Consider the following 24552-nt stretch of genomic DNA (forward strand, 5'->3'; position numbering starts at 1 on the left):
AGATTAAAAACATGCCTTATAAAAAAAATGGATAAAGAGAGTTAACTTTCTTTCATTATTCCATTCAAAATATTTTAAAAATATATTGCGCTTACCATTTAATCATACCGGAATATTGTTATCATTATTTTTTTAATCTATTTTGAAAAAAATACGGATTTTTTCGCTTTGCGTAATGACGGTTTTTATGATTAGTGTTTTAGTACCTATCTAGATAGTAAGTATTCCGACCAGTGTTGCTATATACAAAAAGAAAGTATCCACGTGACCACCACGATCCCCGTAAAAACGAAAAATAAAATAGTGACATTACCTAAGCGAGGTGGTTTTATATGATATTCCGAGTTGTGAAAGTGCGTCGAAATATAAAAGATTTTTGATTTGTTTACATCGAAAAAAGTGTTCTTGTTAACCAAGGGAACATTTCATTCGGATATGAGTGTGTTTTTGTGCTATTACGTGTGTGAATGGTGTGATACATAACCAAACTTTTGGTAAGTCTCGAAGTCCTTTTGATGTCAGAACCAAAATAGACAGGGTAAATGTGCTTTTATTTCACATACGCAAAATAAAGGGTCAGACAATGTTACATTATGCAACCGTGAAACTGCAAAACGGACAATAAATAATCGAGCATTGAGTCGAGCAAGGTTATGTAGGACGAGCTTTCGCGCCGTATGCCGGGAGTAAAATTATAAATAAATACAACAAATTATATTCATTTTCATTTTGTCGAGACTAGACATTGGTGAAGTGTCGATACATTTTATATTATCGAGAAATCTAACTGAAAAAGACAAATATTGAGTCAGTAATGACATTTAACAGATTTAACGGCTAACCATATTTCCACGTTTTTGAAGTACCGTTTTAGGAAAAACATATGTTATTGTTTTTATAACTGGTGCGTAAAAAAGTATTTTTCTCGGTAAATGCCTTGAATTTACGCTAAATTTACTAATTGTATTTCAAACGGATTGGCATTAATCATCATGTTGTTTTACGAATGGCATAAACAGTTCCAAGAAATACACGGTACATACGGATTGTGAATATTTGCATTGTAAATTCTTGTTTGCCGCGTTTTGCTACAGTGTAGGAATTGACAATCGCAATGTGTTTATTTTGAAGAAACATGTTTCTAACCTATAAACCCACATAACCTATAATTTGATTTATTTTGCCGTTGTGAATAGTCAACACGTCTTGTGATTTCAACATCATGCATTTCTACAATCGGTTTGATTTTTTTAAAATCACCTTATTACCGATATTATATATTACCGATGAATAAAAAATACAGACATATTATATTCCTATTTACACGCTTTTCTGACATCTGACATTTAATTCTTTTTGTTTAGACTTTTCTTTGACGTCGCTAAAGTTGACATTTTTTTGTCATCACTGCGATTGTCGGTAACGGCGAAACTCGGTCACTGGTCAAATAAAATAAATGTGTAAAAAATATTATAGTTTAAAAAAATATAAATGCAATTCCACCAATAAATGTCAATAGAAAACATATGGTATATCAAATAAAATATAAAAATATTTTTAACCCTTATCGGCACCTGATGGTGCATAGGGCACTGCATCATATAAATGCAGTGTTATCTTGATCTGTCCAAAATTAAACATTTTTTATTTACGTATATCGCTCACTCCTTTCAAGAACGTCATAAATCAAAAATTGTCAATTTTCAGTTGTGCATATTTTCGGAATGCCCAGAAAATGTACTATATCCAAGCAAAAGCGGCATATTTTTAACTTAATATTTACCCGCCATAGGGCAGAAAGTGTAGTTTTTGCATTTTGAAGAAAAGGTATTGTTTAATTATTTTTTTTAATACAATAAATATTTTTCAAATGGAGAAAAAACCTTCAAGTTTTACCTAAAAAGATCTGTTGCATAGTAAAAAGTTCAGTAAGTGGCTTGATATCTAAATTAATACATTATATTACATTTTCAAACTTAAAAAACGTTCTCCTGAAAAATCAAGTTTTTTGATTTATGACGTTCTTGAAAGGAGTGAGCGATATATGAAAATATGTGACGCGTTTTGTCTTATTAAGACATCGAACACTCATGTGTTTGATAATCTTGATCGTTAACTCAAAGGAAAGGTGATCAGCCCTCCGCTTCAGGTACCGGTCCAGGGTATTATTGAATAAAGAGTGAAAAATCACTTATTTTTATTTGACCCCTCCCCCTGGGAATCGAACCCGGGACCTCCGATACGGTAACCGAGCGTGCTGACCATTACACTACGGAGGTGGACAAAACTGCCTACTATATAATGTACATAATTATCAAATCCTGTCGCCAGTGGTTCACAGGCGTTAAACATCCATCTGAAATGTGTTAGCAAACAATTTGTTATAAAAAAATGTGCTTGGGTAGATATTTTACCTTGTGTGAACTAAGCATGGGACAAATTGAATAAAAATATTTGAAAACACTCCTTGTCACATATTTGAGTGATTTGATTGATCTGTTGACTCCACACATTGCAACATCGTTCAGTCACTGTCCGAAACTGCTGAATATGGAAATTTTGCTTGTGAATTTATGAAAGCTTGCTGACTTCACGTAATTATGACACTCCTTAAAATGTTCAGCCTGTGTTTGCATCAACTCGAGTACCAGAGTGAGGAATGGGGGATTTTGTATTATAAAATAGAATACCGCCATATGACTATAATTTTTTGATATCTCATCAAAGATGAAGAAGAGTATGGAAGTCTGGGCATTTACGGGGCTTACGACCGTCATAGGCTGGTTTAAGTGATCACTTTACACACGTGTAACATTCACCAATTCTACCCATTATTGACAACCACACTACTCAAATTCTTGGAAGTTCTATATATATGAACCAATTTAGAAACCTTGTTCATGAATCACTAGAACTTCACTAGAGACATCTATTGGTGAGATGTAAAGAAGCTTTTTATCAAGCAGAAACTCTTATATTAGTATGTGAGATCCGAATCCTGGATTATAATCACACACATGAGAAACGCTAGAAAATACCATTTTCATTTTTATTATTAAGCTTATAATTTGACCAGATAATTTATTTACAACATTTTGAGTGTGTCCAAATACTTGTTCACAAAATCTGGATTATCTCCAATTACAGGAGTTATTTTCATATTATTTTTTATCTTCCATATTCTTCTTCATCTTTGATGAGATATCGTAGCTGCAAGATATAAAGCTGCAAAGCCTCTATATTTCAGAGACTTGTCTACGGACAGGATAGTAAAAATAGGGAATGGGTAGAATTGGTGAATGTTACACGCGTGTAAAGTGATCACTTAAACCAGCCTATGACGGTCGTCAGCCCATATTCATCTTCATCTTTGATGAGATGTCAAAAATAATATGAAAATAACTCCTGTAATTGGAGATAATCCAGATTTTGTGAACAAGTATTTGGACACACTCAAAATGTTATATGACTATAATATTGCTGATTTTAGAGATTAAAAAAAAAACATTGTACAGATCGGAATGGGGTTTGCGGTTACTTTGTTCCTGAAAGACGCCCGTGCGCGGCGGTATTTCGCCGTTTTTTAAATGATTACTTTTATCGTGTATTTAGTTAAGAAACGATTTATTTTCCTATACAAAAACTTTCAATGGGATTCATTGTGCCTTTTTGGTACTCCATAATACGTACTTCAAAAAACTCCAAAAAAAACGTACTTCAAAAAAATGTCCCTTACTGTGTTTTGAGTTTGGACAGCCGAGATGTCATAAGGCCAAGGATTGATGTATTATTTTATCCAAAGTTCCACACCATGAAAAAAATCCCTCCAAGTTGAACTGAGGTTCGAAACTTGGAGCAAAGTAAAAACACATACGCTTATGTCAGCCGCGTATGGGGCATGTTTTGTGAAAACACATACAGTTATGCGAGCCGCGTGGATCCGGTTAATATACTGAGGGTCGGTCGGCAGACTGAGTATAATTAAGGTCGGGGTTGAGAAAAAACCGCCCTATAACAATCTTTGCAATATAAGGGGAACGAATCATTGATTCCACATTCCCTTTTTCAATATTTAAAAAAAAAAATTCCCAAATATTTTATTTACTATTTTTCCCATAACATAAAAAGACGCACTTTACTGCTGACCTCAATGTGTATCTCAATCATATTCTTCAGCCACAATGGCTACACATGCATTCTTCCTCATTATCACCACATAAAGCCCCATTTTCTGCTACTATTAGTTCTATTCTTGCTACTATTAGTTCTATTCTTGTAATGATATTTCGCCTTGTCACCCTTCTACTGAGCTGTATGATAAACTACAACATAACTATCCCTATTTTCTTCAATCACTACGATCTTTATAAAAAGCATCCCGCTTTATTACAGCAACAACAGCTTTTTGTATTTTTATGGAAAACTTTTCCTTGTATTTGATTAATCTCACGAGTTGATAAGATGTTTAGATTATGACTCATTTGATTCTTAAAATTTCATTATTAGTGAATACTATTTATTGATTTGGCATTAAAATGTGGAATAATGTGATTTTAATATAAAAATAAAACATTTTTATAAGACCACATTTTTTTAAGATAGTTTTTTTCAGTTATATTTTCACCTGTTTATGAGAACTTCTGTAGTTCTCAAAACTAGCTGTGTTTACATTAATAAACTAAAAATATTAAAAAAAAACTTGTTTAGGACCACATTAATTAACTTAAAAGTGGTCTTTCATAAGTTATTTTTTTAGATTTTTAAATTAGCTAAAACGCTTGCCATATTCAGTTTATATATCTTCAAAATCATAGTGAATGTTTATATCAAATAATAAATTAATGAAGTGGATACCTAGAAACAATACATGTTTCTAGGTTTTTATCAGCTAAGGCAAATTAAAAGCATTCGCAAGAATCTGCCAATTGATGCTGCCCGTCAATTAATAAATGCGTTTGTAATATCGAGAGTAGATTATTGTAACCGTATATACACGTGTCTACCAAACAATAAAATGACTCGACTGCAATCAGTGTTAAACGCAGCAGCGAGACTAATTTTTGGAATTTCTAAATTCAGTCACATCACCCCACTACTTCACAAACTCCACTGGTTACGCTTTCCCGAAAGGGTTGAGTATAAACTCTGCCTACTCATGTATAAATCAATACACAATATGGCTCCAGAGTATCTTAAGGAGCTGTGTATTCCAGATGAATTGGTTGATAGACGTCTCACGCTTCGATCGGCTACAACATCTGCAATGGGCAAAGTGATCCTACCAGCTCGCAACCAACGCACTAAATTTGGCGAGCGTGCCTTTGCTGTTGCAGGACCGACGGCGTGGAATGCTCTTCCACCAATGGTTAGAAATAGTGAGAGTGAGATGATCTTTAGAAAAAGACTAAAAACACATTTGTTTGCTAAATCATTTCCACCATAATATTTTCCCCAATTCATTCACAGTGAAGCGCCCTTGAGGTATTTTTTTACGAAAATGGCGCTATATAAGTTATCCAAATTTATTATTATTATTAATAGCTAAATGGATTAAATATCAATCTTATTTTTCTTGTCTAATTTTCTAAATAATACACAACTAAACCAGATAGATCTTTATGCCTTATTGCCGCATCAATTTTTGTCAACTGCATATCTTCTTCCGCACATTCTGTTTCCAATTTAAATTGGGTGATTTGACAATATTGCTCATTTTCGTCATAACTCAATCTTTATCATTTTTCAATACATGTATTTGAAGTGTTGTAACTTTGTTAGGCGGTCACGTACAATAACATAAAGCCCAGCATTTATTCCGTCTATTCTTATGTCGCTTTTGAATGAGTATAACGACACTACAAAACAACAAAACCTTTGAATATAACAATGCGACTGAACAAATCTATTTAAAACGACAATAACCTGCGGTTTTAACCTTTTTATGTACGTAAACTCGCTTGCTCTTATTGTCTTCATAGATAGTCCTGAAATATTTCAAGTACTCAAATAACTAAAGGAAGTCACTCCAGTCAAAGGTGTTCTAATGTCACAATGGCTGAAAGCATCATCATCAAATATGTAGCTTCAAAAAGCCTAGCCTATAGACGTGTGGCACTTATTAAAAAAAACTATTTAAACTGATGTTATCCGCTTGGATGTTCTTTTCATTAAATATCTTGCGGCAGACAGTACATACAACAAAAATTCATTGTGTTAGCAACGAATGGATTTGCGCATTGAATGGTAAACAAATTGATGTCATGAAATAATTAAATAATCTAATCTTGTTTTTTTCACTGTTACCCTATTTATTCAATATTACCCTGGACTGGTACCTGAAGCGGAGGGCTGATCACCTTTCCTTCGTGTTAACGATCAAGATAACACTGTGTTTACATAATGCAGTGCCCTATGCACCATTGGGGTGCGGATAAGGGTTTGATGATGATGATGATGAATCTGGGTAACTTTGAACACTTCAAGCCTTTGTTTTGCAATTGTATTAATTTTTACTACTACTACTACTAATACTACCATCACGCCGTTTCCCGCAGGGGTAGGCAGAAAGGATGGAACGCCACACTCTTCTGTCCTGACATACACTCCTCGCCTCCTTCACATCCATACATCTAGTCATACATGCCCTACGATTACGCTGACTTCTGACACCGCCAGATTTTAGGTTCTGATTGATCTGATCGTGCCAAGTCTTTTTCGGTCCTCGTTCTGTTTTCCCTCTCACATTCGCCGCTTATATTTTCTTAGTCATTATCTCGTTATCCATTCGCTCCACATGTCCATACCACCGTAAAGAACTCTCCCTAATCTTTTCAATTATTCCTTGTTCAGCCTTACATCCCTTTCTTATATCTTCATTTTTAATTCTGTCATGCAATGATTAAGTAAATTTAAGATATATAATTTTTTTTAATGAAATTTAAAAAAAAATGTTGTTGGGGCTTGATTGTAAATTGTATGAATTATTTATCAAATACTCATTATAAAACAGCAAATTTGTATCTATCGTACCATTACACTACGGAGGCGAACGAATAACTACAAGATCAAAAACAAAGAAACACATCAAACAAACAAACTTCTTTTGGTCAAAAGAATGTTGATTATTATGAAATAAATTTCTACAACCAGCTTTTATTTTCTATAAAGTCATTAAATAACGAAACTAAGTATAAAAGAGCTATTCGTACATTAATAATGGAGGTGGGTAGATCTGAAATAGATGGCATCATTCGGCCATGTCGTATTTGATTTCATGTCATAAACAATTATGTTTTATAAAATTTTATAAATAAGTATTGTAAAATGCGCTCTCAACACGGGAAAACCCAGTGTAGGTACATTATTTCAAATTGTCTTAGCTTGTCCTTAGTGCTTTTATTTTTTTTGTGAAAAACCAGAAAACCCATTAAGGGTATATTTGTAATTTACTACTTCTACTACCATCACACCGTTTCTCCGCAGGGGTAGGCAAAGAGGATGGAACGCCACACTCTTCCGTCCCTTCACATCCATACATCTAGTCATAATCCGTAACCTTAACGCGTCAGCGACTGAATATTTGAAAAAGAATACTTAAATCTAAAGAAAATATCACATTCGAGATACAAACTTGACTTTAGAATACCAAAATGCAGTACCAAACAGTTCCAACAGAAATTTAAATATTTGGGAACCAAGTATTTCAATAACCTTCCTACAGATATAAAAAAAAAAAAGAAAGACATTAAAATGTTCATAATAATAATAAAATAAAAAAATAACTCTTGTGATTGGAGATAATCCAGATTTTGTGAACAAGTATTTGGACTCACTCAAAATGTTGTGAACCATAATAAAAATAAATTTTATTACCAACAAATATAAACAATAAATAATAAGTGTAAGTCCCTCTCCAAGCACAAGAGCTCAGTCCCTTTATTGGAGAGAATGGCATTATTAATTTTAAGATTGTAAAATTAGAAATGTCTAGAAAATGAATTAAAATTATAAAAAAAACTTTTGTAACCATATTAAATGATAATTTTTTTTTTTAAATTTTGACCTATTATTTTTATGATTTGTATTGATGTGATGTGACAACTGAAAACCATACGATAAATAATCAAACTAATGTAGTCATACATGCCCTCCGATTATGCAGACTTTTGACACCACCAGATTTTAAATTCTGATTGATCTGATCTTATTTATTGTAACTGCAGACAGTTGGTAGAGTTCCATATTGAATTGTTGGGTAATATATCCAATATTACCCAACAATTCAATACTTGGGTGTTTGATAATGTCCTAAGAAGACGAAACGCGTCACATATTAAGATATACATAAATAAATGTAGAATTCAATCCAACAAAAACCTTGTTACCCAACAATTTGATCTGATCTTTTTCTTCTTTTTCGGCCATCCTTGTTCTCTTCTACCTCTCACATTCGCCGCATATGCTTTCTTTTTATAATTTATGATTATGTGTATGATGAAAAATATATCGCTCACTCCTTTCAAGAACGTCATAAATCAAAAATCGTGAATTTTGAGTTGGGCATGTTTTCGGAATGCTCAGAAAATGTATTATATCCCAGCAAAAGAGGCATATTTTAAACTTAATATTTACCCGCTACAGGGCAGAAAATGTTGTTTTTGCATTTTGATGAAAAGGTATTGTTCAATTATTTTTAAAAAATATAACAAATATTTTTCAAATGGAGAAAAAACCTTCAGGTTTTACCTAAAAAGATCTGTTGCATAGTAAAAAGTTCAGTAAGTGGCTTCATATTTATTTTTAATACATTGTATTATATTTTTAAACTTTAAAAACGTTCTCCTGAAAAATCAAGTTTTTTGATTTATGACGTTCTTGAAAGGAGTGAGCGATATATATTTTTTTATTTATATTTATTATTTCAGAATTTAGAATAATGGAGAGCGGAATGTTGAATTCATTACACAAGGAAGAGGAACAGTTTACTATTGGAGGGAGCAGTTCGCGCGACACTTCACCACAATGGAGTGGAGATACAGCGTTAGTATTGTTTTATTTTTATTTTATTTTTATTTTTATTTTATTTTTATTTTTAATTTATTTTTATTTTTATTTTATTTTTATTTTTTATTTTTTTTTATATTAATGTTGTTTACGGGTAATGCTTTAATGTTAAAAAAATATGTAAAATAACAATAAAGAATGTACTAATAAAAATCATCATGTACAATTGGTATGTTTTTGACTAATCTACCTAACAGTTTAACCAGAAAAATAAAATTATACAGTAAATAATAGTATTTGCCTGACAAAAATACCGCATCGCAACAAAAATTATCCCTCATTAAAATCATATACTCATTATTAGTGTGGTAGGTAAACAAAACTTCTAACCCTTATCCGCACTCAATGGTGTATATAGGGCACTGTGTCATATCGACTCAGTGTTATCTTGATCATTAATTGCACGGAGACAAGGTGATCAGTACTGCGTTTCTTGTACCAGTGATATTAAACCGAGTGATATCAAATAAATATGAGAGTCCAAATCGCTTATTATGACCCTCTTTTGGGAATTGAACCCGTTTGGCTGTTTTCAGGTTAACTAAATAAACATTAACACATGTCGCTCACTTCTTTCAAGAACGTCATATATAAAAAATTGTAAATTTTCAGTTGTGCATGTTTTCGGAATGCTCAGAAAATGTACTATATCCCAGCAAAAGCTGCTTTTTTTAAACCTAATATTTACCCGCTACAGGGCAGAAAGTGTTGCTTTTGCATTTTGAAGAAAAGGTATTGTTTAATTATTTTTTGAAATATACTAAATATTTTTCAAATGGAGAAAAAACATTCAGGTTCTACCTAAAAAGATCTGTTGCACAGTAAAAAGTTCAATAATTGGCTTGATATTTATTTTTAATACATTTCATTATATTTTTAAACTTTATAAACGATCTCCTGAAAAATGATGTTTTTTGAAATATGACGTCGTTGAAAAGAGTGAGCGATGTGTGTTTCCTTTTGTATTTATATTTTTATTCAATACTAGATTATGGGGTGACAAATTAGCTCTTATAGCGCTCTTAGCGCTATAGAAGATGGCTTCTTTCCTTCAATAATATTTTCCCCTTTTAAAAGTCCTATAAAAATCATCAGCTTAAATAATGGCTGCTTTGTAAGTGCTTGGCTTGTGGGCTTCATTAAAATGAAGAATTAGTCATACATTCCCATTTACATATCTGGTAATCCCAGCAATTGTGATAATTTTTGTAAATTTACCTACATTTTAATATTTATCACTAAAATCATTAGGGATTAGTCATCAATTTGCTGGGTTGAAGCACTTCTGGTAATTAGGGTAAAAATCCCATTTGAACAATTCCCAGAATTGCCCATTACTGGGGCCAGGTATTGGGCCTTAATTGACCTGCTATTGTATGACTGGTGATTAAGGGCTACAGGAACAACAACAAAGTACAGTTATGAGTTCAGCCATTGCATAGGGGTGGTTTGCATTTTGTGTTATACTAATCAGTAATAGGAGCAGTGGGTTTGGGGAAGGTTCTCTTGTTTACATTTTGGTGTTTTGTGCATAAGTGTGCAGTGCTTGAATTTAATTTATAGAACATGGTGATTACTAATCAGTAACAGGAGCGTGTTTGGGGAAGGTTCTTGTTTACAGTTTGGTGTTTTGTGAATAACTTTGCAGTGCTTAAAATAAATTAATAGAACATGGTGTTTACTAATCAGTAACAGGAGCAATGTGTTTGGGGAAGGTTCTTGTTTACAGTTTAGTGTTTTGTGCATAACTTTGCAGTGCTTAAAATAAATTAATAGAACATGGTGATTACTGATCAGTAACAGGAGCAATGTATTTGGGGATAGTTCTTGTTTACAGTTTGGTGTTTTGTGCATAAGTTTGCGTTGCTTGAATTGAATTTATAGAACATGGTGATGCTATTAGAGTGAAACATAATTGACAATTATCAAACTGCAATATTCAGTGTTCAAACAAAATGAAGTGAGTATTTAACCTTACTTTGAGTTATTTGTTTTTTTGAAAGCCTTCATCTGAAATGAATTCATTTACAATATTTCGAGTGTGTCCAAATAAAATCTGGATTATCTCCAATTAGGAGTTTTTACATTGTTTTTTTGTCATCTCGACATGCATTTTTAAATTTTTTTTTTCATTATATTTCATTACATTATTTCATTATATTATATTTTGCATTTCACAATATATGAGTATTACAAGTACAATTTATCATTATTATCTTAATACATAAAAAAAGATCCCACAAAGACATGGCCAGTGTGTGGGTATACATTATATTTTAGGTTATAACAAAGGGCAGTGGAAAGAATATAATTGATATCAGAAATATAAATAGGTTGAAATTAAACACAAAAATCAGCCGTAATTCCTGTAAATGCCCAGACTACGATATTCTTCTTCATCTATGTTGAGATTTAAAAAAAAATCAAAATAATCGATTGTATCAACTCAACGTTTGTTATAGATTTTTTTTATGGTACAAATAAATGTTTTATTTTTATAAGGTTGTTATTATAGATGAGTTTTAACTATGTATTTAGTTTTAAATGTTATGTGTTTGATACAGGGTTATTTTTTACGTAAAACTAATATTCGTAAAACAAATCTCAAAAATTGGTAAATTTGATAAGCTAGTCCAGTCTAGAGTTCTGATCTAGAGTTAATACTATGAATATTTAAAAATAATTTTGATTTTTTTTTTCATTCATTTTGTGTATATTATGTTAAAATTAATAAAAATAATGTAAAAAAAACATGTAAAAAGAACTCCACCGACAAGACACATAAGGTGGCTTGGTGCAACTCTGCAAAAATGTTAATTATGTTTTATGAATTTTTAAATGAATGTATATATATATATATATATATATGTATTTTTATACTTACAAATAAATGTTTAAAAAAATATATATATAAATTTGGAAAATCTTTTGGCTGATTTGTGGTAATTTTTTTAATTTCAGCGGTCACGGAAGTCATCTTTCTCCTCAGTCGGAGGAAGGTGGAGGAGAGGACTTTGACAGAACTCTCAGTGATTGGAGAAGACACGTGGAATCCTTACCGGTGAGCGAATAAGCACTTGGTTTGACTTCACCGCAGTCGAGGTTACATTAAATGGCTAAAAAATGCGAATAAATTGTTTTCAGATGTCGGATTCGGAAGATTATATCGGCAGTGATGTGCTGAATGACACGCCATCACCCTGTAAAGCCGACAAGTTTTCATTTAGCCCCGATAGTTTAAGCGCACACTTAAAGACAGACCGCCTATCCATAAAACCGGAGAATATCATAAATATCAACGCCATCCACTCGGGAAAGGTCAGAGGCGATAACAGAATGATGGACAATGACAATACGTCCGGAAAGAGGAGCTTCTACGCTACGATAGACAGCGTAGTCTACGAGTTGGATTCCGATCCCAACGAAAAATATATCGCCTATCACGGGAATTCGGAACTGGATCACGGGTATATTTCCAGTACGATACAAGTTATCTCGGTAAACCCTAATGATATGGATGTGTCGGATACTTCTTCCGATGAAAGCAGCAGATGCAGCTCTCCGGATAATGAATATTCTAGCCAATACCGATTCGACGAAGAAGAAGGCGCCACTCGAGCCGTCGGGGCGGAGGAAGATGAATACGTCTTCCTTCCCGATGATAATCTCGACCGAGACCAACCAGAGACGTTCTGTGAAGACATGGTTCACGAATTGAGCGATGTTAAGGACACCCCCGAGGAAACCGTACATATTGACAGCATCAAGGACTGCATCGGCTACAGAGATTCACCGTCGGCTCTGCCCAGCTGTAACGTTACCCCGGAATCAAATCTCTCAAAACGTCAGAAGCTGAAGTCCGTCTCTCTGCCTCAGTCGCCTTCCCACTTGGCGGAAATACCTGGCCTAGACTTCCAAACCAGCGTGACCTTCGAGGACCTCAAGATGATAGACTTCGACAGGATGTTCAACATCAGCCCGAGCAAAGGGTTCAACAAACACTTCGAGATGCCGGACGTTTTCGACGAAAACGTTCAGAGCTTCCCGGATATCGTTTCTTTCGATCCCATTATCGACCTGAAGTCGAAGAGAGATCCGGAAGACCCGTCCAAGACCTCCCAATTCGACGATAGCAAAACGGCGAACGATATAAACGGCATCATCGAAAAGAACAGCATGATCGAAAAGGTCATGAACTCCTCGGACCTGTTATTCAATTCCAAGATGGAAGACTGCGATCTTGTCGAAGACCTGAACAACTTCGACCTCCCGAGCTTCATCATGGGCGATACCCACGCGGACCCGACCGGCTTGCTCAAAGAAAACTTCATATCTAGTCCGATTATCCCAAAGAGAGAGCTCGCCAGGCCGGAAGAGATCGAAAGCATCGATGCGTTCGAGAACGACTTGAGCAGTCTGCCGAATGTCATGTCGACGCCGAAGCAGAAAAAAAAACCACTAGTCACTTCCGAGATGAGGATAGTGAGCCCCGAAGAACCTTTAGTCACCGGTTCTATCGAGAGTGACGATGTAAAACCAATTTTGAAAAAATTTCCTTCTGGAAAGTATCCGCCTGAACCTCTATTGTTGCGAATACCGAAAACCGAGCCTTATAAATCTCTCAAAGAAGATTCCGAGGACTACATTGACGTGGAGACTGTCAGCGACGGAGAGAACTTCCCTGTTTTGGCTGCCAACAATCTAGACTCTCTGCTGGAACAGTTTGAGGCGACTGAAAACATTTCCAAAAAGAGTTCGACCGAGTCGAGAATCCAAGAAGAGTCCAAGGGTTACGAAGGTTCCCAAGTCGGTTGGAAGGGAAAGAAAGAGGAAACAGCATTTTCTATCACTTGGTCGATGCCTGGTAAGGTGCCCAAGAAGTTTGGGCATACCAGGACCCCAGAAAGAAAGCATCACGGCAGCACTTCGGAGAGTTCATCCATTGTGAGTAATGTATTTGTTTATTTCTTCATATTATTTTTGATTCATGCATTTATTTTCATTAACCACTTAATGCTCGGGTTTTTTTTACAAAAATGGAACTAAAAATATCAGGCCATTTTATTTTTTATTTAATGAGATAATTTAAAACATCCAATTGATAAAAACAAAACAGAAGCAATATAAAAAAAGTTAAACTTATCCTAACACTTTATTGTCGGGCAGTTTTTTCATCAACCTGACCCTAATTAGTATGCTAAAACGATCGAAAACACGTGTCAGTGTATTTTAAGAAATAGTGGTATTTACTAAGTAATACTTTAAGTAAAAATGGATAGGTTTTACCACAAAGTGACCGCCGAATCAATTAATGAAAGTAATAAAAACAATTTTTTTTTAAAAAAATTATAAAACTAATTTTGATACTTTTTCAGATTTCTCCGTGTTTGACAAAGTCTGTTCTGAATTCGAGCACCGAATCCGTACAGCTGGACCACGATTACTGCTCTCCCGTCAGGAAACCCAAACACATCAGGAGCGTGTCCGACAGCACCGACTGCGATTCAGAAACCAAGCAACCGAGCGACTCTTCATTCGTCAGCCCCCCGACCACCAGCGTTGCTTCCTTCTACAAGAAGATCAACAGTTGCAACCGGAAACTAGGACTGGGAAAAGGGAAGAATATAGCCATGTGTATGGAGCAAAGGACCGATGAGTTTAGAGAAAGTAATGGTGAAAGTAAAGTAATGGCCAAAAAGTCCCCCAGTGAATCGCTTCTGAAAGTTACCACAATTTCTCCAAACTCCTGCCGTTCCGATCTATCAGACAGCGACTGTTCCGCAGGCGATCATTCATATTCTAAAGTAGACGGTTTGGCCAAAAGTGAAACTAATAGTTTTGTTCCGGTTACAAAAAACAAGTATCCTTCTGTTCCTAGTAAATGCGTTCAAATTCCCGAAAAAATGGAAGTGAAAGGAACCATAGTTGACATCGCTTGCGATAAGAACGTTAAGAAAAGTGTCCTCTTGAAAATAAAAACTGAAAATGATAATTTATCTAAAAAGACGTTGTCCAAAAACATTAAAGTTAATAAAAATAGTTTACTTTTGACTAATTTCAAAAATAATAGTGAAAATGTGGTCGCGAAGGTGTCTCCCGCAAGTGTTCTTCGAGTGGATCGCGAAAAGTCTCTCCTTAGGCCCAAACAAAGTCTTCTGAAGCCAATAGTCAAGAAAGAAATCAAAAAGGTGTCTCTGCTAAAATCTAGCTATGTTGAAAAAGTGATTCCAACAATAGTCAAGGAACAACTAGTTGAAATTGTAAATATTAAGGAAACAGTCCCCGCGTCTTCTATTGCCGATCAACAGTCACAGATCGTTGCTCCCTCCGAGACTGAACGCACTTCTCCCGGGGAAGTTATTTCTTTAATAGATCCGAAAGAAAGCTACGTCGAGGTTATCAAACCCGTCGAAAAGAAGCAACCCATGAAACGAAAACTCAACCTGGAAGAGTATAAGAAGCGGAGAGAAGGAACCACCAGGAGTTGCGAGACATCCAGAACCAGCAGTCCGATACCTGTTCCATCTGACAATTGGGCCTTTTCCACCCCGAACAGCCCAGCTCCGTCGGCCAATCCCGAGCCTTCTGCTACCAAGAATGTGACGGAGCACACTCCGTCATTAACGGAAATGCTTCAAAGCGTTCTAACCAACCCGATTCACGGCATTCCCGAGCCATCTCCCGAAAAGACCGAGATCAAAAAGGAAATCCCGGTAGATGCCGAAACCAAACTTTACGATCCTATTGCTGAAGCTTCCAAGAAGGCGATACAGCTCAAAAAACTGGCGGCAAAGAGGTGTAACGAAGACAAGATAATCCAGAAAAAGATTCCCAAATTGGAGAATCTGGTTATCCTTCCAATCACTACGGAAAATGGAAAACTCCTTCCGATGACTAAGAGCGCGGAAGAAGTTGCTCAAGTAACTAATGAAGCCGCGCCAGAGCCTACACCGGTCAGAAGGAAAAATAGCGAATATGAAGAGATTGTCATGGTCAGCGTTGGGGTCAACACTAATCCGGTTGTTTTTGTAGAACCCGAATCGGAAGTTCCTAAAGCCGACGACGCGTCAATCTGCGATGAAGCGGCTAAAAATGGGATACAGTTTACGATTAAAAGAAAGTCCAACGCTCTCGTGCAGAAAAATGTATTCGATACTGTCACAGGATCTTCGGTTGTACCGGCCAAAGTAACCGAAGAATCGCTCGCAATTAACTCCGCCCACTCCACTAATGGCATCGACAAGACACCCAGAGATTGCAAAAAGAGGAACGATGTAAAAGAAAAAAAGGTAGAGGTGAATAAGCCTAACTTGGTCTCTGACGAAGCTCTCTCCAACTTGAACGCCACTCTACAGAAAGTGGAGCAAAGAAAGGATTTGAAGATCACCAGCAACTCCCTCTTGGCCAGCATTCAGAAAGTCGTGCGCAAGAAGAACTCCGCCAACCGTTCACCCGATTTCAGCAAAGATCCTTCGCATCATGGTTCCTCTAAGCACCCCGAAAGAGAAAAACACGATTATGATCGTCACACTTCAAACGCAAAAAAACCAGATGAAAGAGGGCATCAGAATAATTCTGCATCAAAACCGATTTCAAAACAAGCGTCGTTAGCTAAATTACCCAATTCCGATTCGCCTTTATCAAAATCTCCCTTATTGCACATCTCAAAGTCGCCGTTATCCATTATCACCACAGCCTCAGCGGCGACATCACCTTCGGTATCTCCTTCCTTGTCACGATCACCTCTAGCGTCTTCCAAACTGTCTTCCGTTTCTTCAATCTCTCCCGCTCTATCTGATTCGGCCAAGGAATCTTATCTCGGTGCATCTCATTACCTTGAAAAAACAGTTCTAGATCACGGGGAAGACAAAATCATAATGCACTTGAAGAAGGATCGTTTGAAGCCGGAGATGTGTTCGCTGTCCGTGCAAACGGACGCAAATGTTACCATAAAAGATGTTGTCGAACATATCGCTCCGGAAGTCCACGCCGTAGAGGTCGAACTCGATCCAAAGCTCGGGGCGAAAGGGGTCGCAGTCAAAAATGACGAAACGTGCCCCATGGAAGATGGGGAGATCGATTGTAAAGCCGATGACAGTATAGAGGTTTCCAAAAACGCAAACGCAGTCGATAGAGTTAGCGACGAGAAGACGGGACGAACTTATCGTAAACACATAAAGAGCTCATCGTCCGAAGCTAGTATCGAAGGTGCCAGATCAAGAGGTTCGCAACAGAGCCGCGATAGATGTTTTTTGATCTCATCTAGGCGCAACAGATATTCTTACAGCCCTCCCCGTGGAAGGTATCGCTCGAGAAGCCCGTGGCGTTGGAACGTTAGAAAAGAAATCCGCCGAATCTACCGAAAATCTCGAAACAGCGACTCGCGGTACGACAGAAGATCCCGGAGCGTTTCCAGAAAGAAGCGAAGCCACTACGATTCCGCGGACAGGAATTACCGGGAGCGATCTTCCGATCGTCGTGACAGGAGACAGTCGCGTTCTAGCGGCTACAGTCGAGACAGCGGCAGCGTGAGATCCACTTCAAAGCGGCGGAGAATTTTTTCCCTGTCCAGATCTCCCGACAGGCGTAAACCGAGCGACGGAACCTTCTCTAAAAGATCCATTTCCCAATCGGAAGAAAGCCGAGCTTCCGATACGAGAGATATTTCCAAGAAGATGGAAACATCCGACGCTGCGATTTATAATGGGGCCAGGAGAATAAAATCCTCTCAATGTTCTAGTCGAAGTATTTCTAGTAGTTCTTCCAGCTCCGATAGTTCTCGCTCGAGTAGTTCCTCATCATCGAGCTCCTCATCATCCTCCGGGTGAGCATCTCTTGCGGATTAAACATTCCAATATTGCATCTAAATCTAAAATCTAAAAATCTAACCAATTTGCTTACTATTCCAGGTGTTCATACGATTCCGATTCATCAGTCTTCCATTCCAGCCAAGACAGCAAATCGATGAACAGCAATCGGTTTGGGAATTCGACTGAATCTGTCCAGTCGGCTAGGTCACATCCACCAAGGTACCCGAATCATATTACGTAATATTGTTTTTAAAATGAAAGTGGTTGTTTTTTCTGTGTTTGGCTAAATCGTTCTTGATAAAATGTCAACCAAATGTGTATTTAACCCTCGAAATTATTATTATTTTTTTACTCAAATAAAATCAAATATAGTTACAATTTTTGTCTATATATTCAGAGGTTAAAAACTTGTACAATGTAAAAGTAAAAAACAAGCTGTAAAAAATAACTAAAACTTTAACAAAATATCAAGCCGGCAATAGAAAGCGAGTCAATTCTCTTAAGGCACCTAGCGGTTTCAATAATTATATTAATGTATGGTAATTTTTTGTTAGTGACACAAAATTCTCTGTTATCCATCTGTGTACATATATAGACCTTCATTTGGATTACATTATTCTATGACTGCCCAAAATTGAGCGATTTGCGTGAAGGTTTTATTACATTCCCGATTCTCAAAGATTTAACAATAACAAATAATACTTGTGACCCATTCTTGACTCTGGCCAATGTCTGTACACGACGGATTCTTCAGTTTTTTTGTACGCGTTTCGCATGGCAATGAGGTTAGCCTGGAATGACTGGTTGTGATTGGTAGCCTGGAGGGGAAAAGAGGGGAGAAAGATCCCCCACTTGATGCACAGATCAAGTTAAGACAGCCGCAGGCACCTCGGTGGTTGGAGCGCTACGTGCAGCGCAGTCAAGGGAAAACTGGAGAAGAGTCATTGCTTCCGCAAGGGTCACAACCCTCAGTAATAAGGACTAAGTCGTAGACGTGGACATTTGTGAGAAATAGTGAAATGTGCAGTACAATGGCCGCCTGTATCAATTGTTTCTTTAATTTCATGTATTGTCTAAACAGGAAAGCGGAACCGATAGAAGAGCGCAGAGTCGTGTTTATCGGCAGGTTAGAGCAGGACATCACTAAGGACGATTTGAGAAGAAAATTTGTCAATTACGGTCACGTTGTGGAGGTCACCCTGCATCGAAAGGACGACGGGTAGGATTTTTAAATATCATTATCTCCCTTTTCTTAATTTAACATTCTTATTTATATTTTAGAATTTAAAACATAAAAATTGCTTTTTTATCTGTTGTCTATGAAAATTTCTGACATTTTTTTTATATGCTTCCAATAAGTTAAAAATTTCTTTATAGATTTGGTGTTTATGTTGTACAACTCCATTTTAATTTATTTATTAAATGTTAAAATCAATCACTGATTTTTTTAGAATGTACTAAATTGTATTTTATTATTAAAAACGCATAAAAATAAAATTTGTGACAATCGTTTCATTTGAAAATGCCATTACAAGACGAAACAATTTTCTAACATTTTAGTTTTATTTTTTTAATAATAAAATACAATTTAGTAGACTATATAAATTGAAATGGACTTCTACAAATGGATTGAAAGAATGATTTTGCATTTTATAATTAAAATATAACTTTGTTTTAAAATCACTGTAAATATTTTATAATAACTTAATTATAATGTCTACCGGTTTCGAAGCTAACCACTTCTTTTTCAAGACTGATAAATAAGTTAGATTTTAATTAATAAGACATATTTATTTTTATCTAGTCTGGGTATGTTTTACATTTGCCTTCTCAATCCTTACTATCCTACCCTCAGCCTCTGAAAAATAGAGGCTTTGCGGGTTGATCCTATAATAATCCCATAATAAAATATGGAACAAAGGCAAAATAAAGGAATGGGTAAATGATCAAGTGTTAATTTTATGAAAATTGTAAAATGTTTATATTCTGAATTTTTTTTTCTCTTTTTTTTGTGTCCAAATTAGGTTAAAATCGTTAAAAACAATAAAAAATGTATTAAAAAAGAACTCCACCGACAAGACACACAAAGTGGCTTGGAGGATCACTGCAAAAAAAAAGAAAAGTTCTAAATATGTATAAATTATGATTTAAATAAATGTATACAAATATTTTTTTTTAATATATTATAACAATCCTTACAAAAAAATATTATATATTAAGTGTTGGTGGTATTCTGGGTTGAGTACTGATTGGTTATGAATGCGTTGCAGCACCCGTTACGGTTTCGTGACGTTCTCTAAGGCGGAACAATCGTACCGCGTCGTGGAGAGGGCCAACTGCGACCCCGAACTGAGCCGCTACGACGTGTCCTTCGGCGGGCGGCGCGCCTTCTGCCGCCACCTCTACGCCGACCTCGGTTCGTAAGCCACTCCATCACAACCGAACCCTTCGTGCGGCCAGTTCTCACTCACGGTCGGTGATATCGCCGACTCTAATGAGTCCGCTTGGCGCGCTGTTCGCATTTGTCAGTGAGGACTGCCCGTATTTGAAAACATTATTATTTATTTTATTAGGAATTATCCGCCTCCGTAGTGTAATGGTCAGCACGCTCGGCTACCGTTCTGGAGGTCCCGGGTTGGATTCCCAGGGGGGTCAAATAAATATAAGTGATTTTTTCACTGTAATATGTATTCAATATTACCTTGGACTGGTACCTGAAGCGGAGGGCTGATCACCCTTCCTTCATGTGTAAACGATCAAGATAACACTGCGTTTATATAAAGCAGTGCCCTATGCACCATTGAGGTGCGGATAAGGGTTTTTATTTATTATTATTATTAGGAATAAAATTTGGTGGTTTGACTTTGTGAGGAGTGAAGAGATAAGGCATAGGATGCAGCAAATCTTGGTCATAACTGTCGTCAAGAAAAGGCGATTCAGTTGGCTTGGCCATGTACTCCGCATGCCTCCTGAGAGCCTTAATCAAGCTTGCCTCTTTTACAAGGCATCAGGTTCGCGCCGCCCAGGACGACCACTGCTGACAATTCGTCGGCAGTTCTCGTCAGAACTTCGGGACGTGGATCTGACTTGGGAGAATGCAAGGGAGCTGGCAGCCGACAGAAAAGCCTGGAGACTCTTTTTGGACTCCATATGCTCCACCTAGGGAACGGATATGGTTTAATATTAATAAAGGAATTAAATAAATACTTTATTGCTTTGTGTACGGAAATATTGTCACCTGAATGCAGAACTATCCTAACCGCATATGTATAAGGATTTTTTTATCGTATTTGAAAATATTATTATTTATTTTATTAGGAATAAAATAATTATTTTTTTACTACGTGTACGGAAATATAGTCACCTGAATTTAGAACTCTCCCAACTGGCATATAAGAATGTTTTTTACAGGGGAGGCAAACTTTAAAAAGCGAGCTCTTTCAATCATTTACTAGTATTTTAATTTGAATATTCATAATGTTTGAATAGATGTTTATGTAAGTTTGAGATTTAAAAAAAATCTCTACAATCCTTATCCGTTAATAGTCTTAATCCGTTTTTTGTCAGTATACCCACGATATCGTAGCCGTACAGGAGAAAGTGACCAACTAACAAAACATAAAATGTTCAGGAGGGCTATTTAAGTCACTTTTGCTTGACAACAAAATAAACATCAATGCAGTTAGTCATTTTTAACAAGTCAATATATTATGCTTCCAAGTTTAAAATCCCATGAGATTTATTTCAGAGCAATATTAAGCTAGTAAGATATCAAATAGTCAATGATCACGTTTTTATAAAAAATGCACTTGGTCATTTTCTCCTGTATGACTATGATATATTCAATGAAATAAATACTAGTAAACGCAATATACGTTTGTGTGATAATAAAGAGCTTTTTACTGAATGTTGTAGACGACCTCGAGACCTTGGAGGAAATGGACTACTACGGCGGAGTGGTTAGAAGGCCGCCGCCGCCCCCGCGCGCCGACAGCAGCTTCGACAGCCTCCTGGAGCAGATGCGACTCGTTGTGGAGGCCAAGCGCGCCCGCCAGAGAGAGTGCCCTGAAGTGTGATGAAGTCATACCGACCCCCATTGGTTCATCCGTCTGGTGTATAGGTAAGCATATTTATTAGTCATGTGCTCCCGGTACTTTGGTATAGAACAGGGAATAGTTTTGAAGGAATACGGACGATGTGAGTGATGAGAAGCTCATTCTTTGCAGACCAACTTCGCATCTTACACATTCATGCATCTCCTCATACGTACCCGCCGATTATTCCGACTCCTGACCTGACCACTTTCAAGTATTTGAAATACTTGATAATGCCGAGTTTTCCTCCGTCGTCCTCTGCCCTTATTTCCAACTACATTCGCCTCATAAATTCGTTTTACCGTTTTTTCAGTATTCATTTTTTCCACATGCCCAAACCATCTTAATGCACCTTTTATTATATTCTCAATATCATTAATATTTAAAACATTTACTGTCTGTTAAGTAATTTTTTACTTTAATATTTTTTTACATAAATGTCAGTAATATAATACATATAACCACTCACTGAGATTTTTTGACTACGAGTTTCGAGACGTATCCTTGTCTTTTTCAGAATGATTTTTGTAATTTCACACACCTTAATTTGATCAATAATGCTTATCTCAGCCTTGCATTCCTTCATTATTTCACTATTACATCTTTCATGCATATTTTTGCCGCACTGAGAAATCGAATTTTGACTGCATTCAGTCTACTTTCATCCTTCTTTTCCCAACTCCATGCCCCACTTCCATAGATTAGTGTCGGCAATAAGACTTCGTAATTATACATCGTTTTTTGCACATATTACTCACTCCTTTCAACAACCTCATAAATAAAAAAACTTGATTTTTCAGGAGATCCTTTTTAAAGTTTAAAAATGTAATAAAATGTTAAAAATAAATATCAAGCCACTTAGTGAACTTTTTACCGTGCAACTGATTTTTTTAGGTAAAACCTGAAAGTTTTTTCTCCATTTGAAAAATATTTAGGATATTAAAAAAAATAATTAAACAATACATTTTCTTCAAAATGCAAAAACAACACTTTCTGCCCTGTAGCGGGTAAATATTAAGTTAAAAATATGCTTCTTTGGCATTCCGAAAACATCAACAACTGAAAATTGATGATTGTTGATATATATGACGTCGTTGAAAGGAGTGAGCGATTTGTCTGCAATATTGGATTTTGACTGCGTTCAGTCTCTTTCATCCTTCTTTTCCTACTCCATCCTTCACATTCATATATTAGAATTGGCAATAAGACTCCGTTGTGGACTGCTATTTTTTATTATATAACTAATTATTTTTTTCTTTTTCTTTTGCAGTTATTAGCCGAAAGCAAGAGTGAACATTAAAAACGTAATGTAGTCTCTACCTCTTATCCGTGTGAAGAAACGATGATAATTTTTAACTGTAAAATATTTTCAGTCACTAGAGTTACTCTGCTGACTGATGCCTTATTGTGATATGCTTGTTAATTGTTTTTAAAGATTAGAATGTTTAAAAAAAATATGAAAAAAAATTTTATCTATTTTTTTTCATACCCTTATTATTAACTATATTTACTTTTAAGAGTAATCATGTTAGTTTTAGTCTCTGATTCACGGGGAATCATGAATTACATTTGCTTTAATCTAATTTTAAAATGTAGTTTTAGGCAACGAAACATCGCATAATTGAAGTGTAACCATTTTTTTTCTTTTCATACTATTTATTTGGCAAATTATTGCACGTACCTCGGAGAGGTAAGGTCCTATGTTATGTTTTGAAAATGTGATAAAATGATTTGTTTGATTGTTTTGACAGTTAATCTTTAAGCGTCCGTGTGTCTTGCCCAGCAGATGTTGCCCGCGTCTGAATATTTTACATATTTGCGAAATACGATCATGCTACAAATAATCATATCTCTTATCATATGCGGGTAAAATGAAAGATTTTTTTTAATTTATGAAAGCCTTATTTACAATTTTTCATATCTTATAATAACACATTGTTTACGGCATGCACTAATTATGATAAAAATATTTGTGAGAACCTCAGTCATTATTTTATATAAGCTTGTATTCATATTTTGAATAATATTATCATAAATCAGTGTAATCCAAAATGTACTACAATCACTGGTCCCATATGGGACCGTAGGGCATCGTACGACGCAAATCTGTAGTCCCGCGTGGGACCACTAGGCATTTAAAGGTTAATTTACGCAAAGAAAACATTGTCCGGGAAGTGACATTTTTTTACATTAGATTTTGTATTTTATTGTATTTAAATAATAAAAATTACTATTTGACATTGGACCTTATTTCTTTGATGGACGTGGAATTTTTTTACGTCACTTATTATGTACAGGTTTAAAAAAATATATATACAAGTTTTTATCATGTATATATTGGAAAAATAAAAGTCATAAAATACTTATAATTATATATTTTATTTCGTATGTGCTATGTACATATGAAACATTTTTCAGTAAGACGTATACTATTTATTATTTGAACTTATCTAAATCTCATATAAGTATTTGAATTTATATGGATCACAATTTTCTTTTTAGTGATGTGACTCCAATATGTAATGAATACGCATTTAACAAATTTGTCTAAAATATTTTATCACTATCTATATGCCTCATTACGA

The 24552-nt window shown here is 35.6% G+C and overlaps 1 protein-coding gene across 1 annotated transcript; it reads left to right on the forward strand.

Moving 5' to 3' along the window:
* Positions 1–232: 232 nt before the first annotated feature.
* srl (PGC-1 family member spargel) lies at positions 233–24318 on the forward strand. The gene is made up of 10 exons (XM_088273080.1): positions 233–494; positions 8925–9039; positions 12025–12124; positions 12208–14007; positions 14439–17887; positions 17973–18092; positions 18955–19092; positions 20144–20289; positions 21789–21993; positions 23238–24318. The coding sequence occupies exons 2-9, from the start codon at positions 8936–8938 to the stop codon at positions 21947–21949; spliced, it is 6018 nt and encodes a 2005-aa protein (XP_088129206.1). The 5' UTR covers positions 233–494; positions 8925–8935; the 3' UTR covers positions 21950–21993; positions 23238–24318.
* The last annotated feature ends 234 nt before the right edge of the window (positions 24319–24552 follow it).

This window comes from Brachycentrus maculatus, unplaced genomic scaffold, assembly GCF_059751285.1.
Source record: "Brachycentrus maculatus isolate JH-2025_06_01 unplaced genomic scaffold, ASM5975128v1 h1tg000543l, whole genome shotgun sequence".
Classification (NCBI taxonomy): domain Eukaryota; kingdom Metazoa; phylum Arthropoda; class Insecta; order Trichoptera; family Brachycentridae; genus Brachycentrus; species Brachycentrus maculatus.

What these genes read in the sequence shown, in the direction of transcription:
- srl (XM_088273080.1), top strand. Translation starts at nt 8,936, where the DNA reads ATGGAGAGCGGAATGTTGAATTCATTACACAAGGAAGAGGAACAGTTT. An exon ending in AGCTCCTCATCATCCTCCGG is followed by an intron (nt 17,888 to 17,972) that starts GTGAGCATCTCT and finishes TTACTATTCCAG; the next exon opens with GTGTTCATACGATTCCGATT. An exon ending in CTGCATCGAAAGGACGACGG is followed by an intron (nt 19,093 to 20,143) that starts GTAGGATTTTTA and finishes AATGCGTTGCAG; the next exon opens with CACCCGTTACGGTTTCGTGA.